The sequence below is a fragment of the Dendroctonus ponderosae genome, unplaced genomic scaffold (assembly GCF_020466585.1).
Source record: "Dendroctonus ponderosae isolate FM_Combo_2020 unplaced genomic scaffold, Dpon_F_20191213v2 Dpon_F_20191213_12, whole genome shotgun sequence".
NCBI lineage: Eukaryota > Metazoa > Arthropoda > Insecta > Coleoptera > Curculionidae > Dendroctonus > Dendroctonus ponderosae.
The window spans coordinates 1907513-1909905 of record NW_026017316.1 but is presented as its reverse complement, the minus strand read 5'-3'; the positions used below and the strand labels follow the sequence as shown (position 1 = coordinate 1909905).

The window sequence follows — 2393 nt, the reverse complement described above, 5'->3', positions numbered from 1 at the left end:
GCCACCGAGCCCGCAGGGGCGGACGAGTCGGCGCGGCACAGCGTGCGAGAGAGCGTCTTCGGCACGCCCATTTTGAAGAGCGAGAACTCGTTCACGCGCCTGCCGGCCGCCGACAATTTCACGAAGGGCGTCAGTGCGGTGATTGATTTCGAAAATCTGCCCAACTCCACCGGCAAGTACGAGCAAATGAGCGACGTGCTGAAGAAGGTGCGCAGCACCATGAAAACCCTGTCCAAGTCGTAGCAGGACCGCTGCTGATGTTGTAAATAGAGCGGCAGGTAAGATTAAACGTTTGCTATTTTCCTAAAAATGGGCGGCGCTGTTTTTTTTGGTGCAATGTCTACCCCCACCTGTCTGAGGATGGTCGAAAAAGTCCGAAACTCGGGTATTTTCGCACGGAATCGGCACCTTGAGTGAATTCTAGCGTCATTTGATGCGTCGCACCCGGTATTTTGGGTCAAAAATGCGCATTTTCGCCATCAGAAAGTCCCTCCGATGATCAACTGTTTTAGTTAAAGTTTCCAGTTAAAAAGCCGCGTAGTTGCCAAACCGTGCCTGGTAGATGGCAAGTGCGACCCATCAAACCACACTAGCATCGTCCGGGGAATGCGAATCTGGACTCACATACTGGGTGCGCCAAAAATATTGTTTTTCAAGTGTCTTAAATGAACTCGTGCGTGCTCTGTTAGCGCACGATTGACTGTCGCGATAAAAATTGCGCCGTTTTAGCCGAGCAAACTCGTTTTGTTGCCCGCAGTTTGGTTTTTAGCGTAAATTTCGGTCCGAAACCCCTTGAAGATGGCCGCAAAAGTCCGAAACTGGGGCATATTTGCACCGAATCGGAATCCTGAGTGAATTCTAGCGTCATTGGATGCGTCGCACCCGGTATTTTGGGTCAAAAATGCGCATTTTCGCCATCAGAAAGTCCCTCCGATGTTCAACTGTTTCCAGCTAGGAAGCCGCGTGGTTGCCAAACCGTGCCAGCTAGATGGCAAGTGCGACCCATCAAACCACACTAGAATTGTCCGGGGAATGCGAATCTGAACTCACTTACTGGGTGCGCCAAAAAAAAATATTTCAAGTTTCTTTTAAATGAATTTGTGCTTGCTCTGATAGCGCGGAATTGAGTGTCTGGATAAAAAATTGCACCGTTTCAGCCGAGCCACTGAGAAATTGCAGCCAGTTAAATTTTGCGCGTTGTTTTGATGCCCGTCCATCAAGCCTCCTCATCCTGTTCCAGGCGCGTCATCATCATTAGCCCCTTTATCCTCCGAACGCCCAATTTAACACTGAGAAATCAAGGAGTTTGTGTGGTAATGCACCAAAGCCCCCCCTTCCAGGGGTGGCTAATCATGAGCCCCCAGTATTTTACCCAGGACGTTCTGGAAATGTTGGCGAATGCGCCCATTAATTCGCACTCAAAACGTCAGCAGAAGGAAAATATGGGTTTTTATTCGATTTGAGGTTATTAACAATGGGGCTCCGTTGCAGGGCGGCCTAGTCGATAGGAGGCGCAGGCGGGGGCTGGTTGGAGCCCTGAAACCCAGCCAATCGGAGCGCGACTCGCACACGGAACAGCGTCTACTTACATGGCCATTGGCGGGCTTGTTGTGGGGCTCCAGCGGCATGTCAAGCGTGGGGCGGTAGAAGTGGAGCAGCAGCGCCATCCCCACCAGGAAAATGAGGAAATAGATGTGCTGAAGGGGCGGCCCGCCCGTGGACAGACCCATCAGCACTGAAACGGGGGTAAGTTGTGCAACGCTCACTTGGGGGGCGGCCGACGCTTACCTGGTTCTGAGCACTCGGTGTCGGTGCAGTCGGCCTGCGAGTTGCGCAGCTAAAACACAGGGGGGCTTAATCGGGGGGCCCCACTCGGGCACTGAGCACTCACCATGTGGAGCAGGCGTCGCATGGCCAGCTCGTGGTACGTCAGACACTCGCAGGGATCGAAGTCGGGCTGGTCGCCCATTTTTCGGATGATTCGGAACGCGATTGCAACTCGTACGGCCTGAAATGCGCCCCAATTAGACCATTTCCATCTACGTGTTGCCCGACCCACTGGTGTTTATATACAAACTGTCAGAAAGTGACGCTGTCAACTGGCGCGAGCTGTCCAAGGGCGCGATGTGGCAACGTGGGAGTTGGGGCCAAGTCAACGCGCAGCCTCACCCCAAAATTCTGGGGCGTTGCCGCTTGGCGGATAAATCGGGACGCGCCTCCCTGGGGGGCACAATCCGCTTAGCCCTAAGGCGGCTTAGGGGGCTTTGCGATATTCTCCCGGGCAATTAATCAATCAAATGGGAAAAATGAAGAGTGCAAAGTCGTGTAATCTGGCCGGATGGTAATTAGATCAAGGGGGCGGGGCGTTGCAGGCGCGCCAGCCAATCGGCAGG

At 53.4% G+C, this 2393-nt stretch overlaps 2 protein-coding genes across 2 annotated transcripts in view; both read right to left on the bottom strand.

Moving 5' to 3' along the window:
- Nucleotides 1-501, bottom strand: part of LOC125503070 — a gene marked incomplete in the record, with an annotated part of 19927 nt that extends 19426 nt beyond the window's left edge. Inside the window, 1 exon segment of the mRNA XM_048662831.1 lies at nt 1-501.
- Nucleotides 502-1432: 931 nt separating this feature from the next.
- LOC125503071 (small integral membrane protein 14) lies at nt 1433-2095 on the bottom strand. The gene is made up of 4 exons (XM_048662832.1): nt 1892-2095; nt 1789-1837; nt 1590-1735; nt 1433-1536 (listed from the first exon to the last, which is right to left on the bottom strand). Exons 1-4 carry the CDS (start codon nt 1967-1969, stop codon nt 1498-1500), a joined length of 312 nt encoding a protein of 103 aa, XP_048518789.1. The 5' UTR covers nt 1970-2095; the 3' UTR covers nt 1433-1497.
- Nucleotides 2096-2393: the final 298 nt, after the last annotated feature.

What these genes read in the sequence shown, in the direction of transcription:
- LOC125503071 (XM_048662832.1), bottom strand. Translation starts at nt 1,969, where the DNA reads ATGGGCGACCAGCCCGACTTCGATCCCTGCGAGTGTCTGACGTACCAC. An exon ending in CACCGAGTGCTCAGAACCAG is followed by an intron (nt 1,736 to 1,788) that starts GTAAGCGTCGGC and finishes CCCCCGTTTCAG; the next exon opens with TGCTGATGGGTCTGTCCACG. An exon ending in ACAAGCCCGCCAATGGCCAT is followed by an intron (nt 1,537 to 1,589) that starts GTAAGTAGACGC and finishes GCTGGGTTTCAG; the next exon opens with GGCTCCAACCAGCCCCCGCC.